Source organism: Bison bison, unplaced genomic scaffold, assembly GCF_000754665.1.
Source record: "Bison bison bison isolate TAMUID 2011002044 unplaced genomic scaffold, Bison_UMD1.0 scf7180017863760, whole genome shotgun sequence".
NCBI classification, from domain to species: Eukaryota; Metazoa; Chordata; class Mammalia; order Artiodactyla; family Bovidae; genus Bison; species Bison bison.
Genome location: NW_011494332.1, coordinates 13,966 through 16,040, shown reverse-complemented (window position 1 = coordinate 16,040; position 2,075 = coordinate 13,966). Strand labels below are relative to the sequence as shown.

Below are 2,075 nucleotides of genomic sequence, written 5' to 3'. Positions count from 1 at the left end.
TGTTCAGTGCTGCCCTGCCCACCCCCAGGGGCTGGAAGGGACTCCTTATCGGGGAGGGTTGGAGGGACAGCTCTCCCTCTCTTTGTGCAGAAGGAGAGTTAAACTGCGAGGCTGAGCAACTTCAGGGTGTTGACATTCAACTCGATCACACAGGGGCCAGACTGCAAGGGCGTCTGGTACCACAGTGTGCTCCTGATAGAGGAAGGGAGCTCTGACATCAAAGCAGGAAACCAACCCCTTAACCAACCGTCATTGGCTGCCTGAGCAGGGGAATTGCCCGTGTCCCTTCTCTGGTACATTTTTCTCCGTTGGTCATTCTTTCACATTCTTGCTCCTTCACTCTGTCACCGGCTGAGTCTTCTTAGCACATGGCACGGACTCTGTTCTCTTTTCCTTTCCACTTTCACACCTCCTCTCTCTGGTTTGTTCCCTCTCCTGAGCTTGTGAGTGTCTCTGCATGCCTGTCATTCTCTCCCAGTACTGATGCTGGACTGGACACCAGACCTTCTGTGACACAGAGAGCAGAAGGGACTGGTCTGGCCACACTCACCTGTGATGACAATGTCCACAGGATCGCTGGGGGCTGACCACTCATAGGGGGAGCTGCTGAGAGAGCTGTAGCATCTGTAGGTGCCCACACTCGCCAAACTCATGGGGCCAATGACAAAGTCAGCTGTGCAATGTCCACCAGTGAGCATCCTTCCATGTCTCTGGAAATGCCCTGTGCTGCTTTCTTGGTGCAGGATAAACTTGTCAAACACCACCGGTGAGTGACAGCGGAGGGTCACATTCTCTCCCACCTGCACGAGGGGTCCTGGGTGGGCTGAGATGGAGGGTTTTGTGAACACACCTAGGAGCAAAGAGGTTGTGAGCTTCAGTGAGTCACCCCACCTCAGTGCTTCCCTTGAGAGCTGAAGGTGTAAAACTCCTCCCCATTTGCCAGCGGAGCCAATTACCCTTCCTGTGTGTTATGTTGCATTCTCTTTAGCCTTGTTCTGGGGCTTTGGCTCATGCTTTTACGTCTGGCTCATGTTTCTCTTTGCTCAAGACCTCCAGCCTCCTCTGTGCTCATTCTAAGCTCTTTAGCTTTTGGATCTGCTCTCGGGTCCATTCATGCATACTCAGTCACTTCAGTTGAGTCCAACTCTGTGCAACTCCATGGACTGTAGCCAGCCAGGCTCCTCTGCCCATGGGATTCTCCAGTTGAGAATACTGAGTGGGTTGCCATGCTCTCAGCTTCATCCCATCCCTAATATGCGTGGTGGGAGCTGGGGTGGGTCTCAGATGCATACCCTGGCTCCCTTCACACTCATCTAGAATGTGGGCAATGACTGCAGTACGTTGGGGTGGAGGTGGAGAAAAGGGAACATTTCCCCACCTGTGACCCCCACTTCACACCTCTGGAAACATTCCTGGGCTGACTTGGTCTAACTGGGACCTCAGCTCCTTCATATGGGATTACAGCTCCCTACTGGGTGGCAGGTGCTGGATCAGGGTCGTGCCCCATCCTCCCTGCTGGCAGGCAGTGGCAGCATCCTGTCTAACTCATGCCTAGGGAGGCTCCTCCTTCCTGCCCTGGGGCACCCCATCCCTCTATTCGACACCCTGAGTTTAAACTCTCAGAGTGGGTTCTCTTTCCCTGGTTCCGTGGTGGCTGGGAATCCTGAGGAAGTCTTGGGCTGCACTGGCAAGTGGACCTAGGGTAGGATTGTCTGCAGGCACGTATGTACCAGGCTGGGCTGGACCTCTCCTACCTGTGACCACAATTTGCAGGGGTTCACTGGGTGCAGACCATAGGCTCCAGAACACATGCCAGGACCTGGCATGTTCTCTGGTCACCAGCTCAAGGGTGAAGTTGTTGAAATAATGTCCCTGGAGCTCAGGCAAACACCTTTCCCCATCTATTTTGAACAGTGTGAATCTCTGAAGTGGAGAATGGGAGTGACACCAAAGAGTCACAGTCTGTCCTAAGGGAACCACGGGGCTTGGTCAGGCAGACAAAGACAGCTTCTCATATCTACCTAGAAGAGAAAGAGACACAGGCTTTGAGAAGAAAATAGGAATGGTCAGCTCTC

At 53.5% G+C, this 2,075-nt stretch overlaps 1 protein-coding gene across 1 annotated transcript in view; it reads right to left on the bottom strand.

Annotated features, from left to right (window-relative positions):
• The window catches only part of LOC104983993 (putative killer cell immunoglobulin-like receptor-like protein KIR3DX1), a gene marked incomplete at its 3' end in the record, with an annotated part of 5,962 nt that overhangs the window by 2,222 nt on the left and 1,665 nt on the right, over window positions 1–2,075 (bottom strand). Inside the window, exons 4-5 of the mRNA XM_010833560.1 lie at window positions 1,755–1,819; window positions 551–850 (exon numbers count right to left, since the gene is read on the bottom strand). Coding sequence (XP_010831862.1) covers window positions 551–850; window positions 1,755–1,819 — 365 coding nt within the window. The remainder of the gene's footprint in view (window positions 1–550; window positions 851–1,754; window positions 1,820–2,075) is intronic.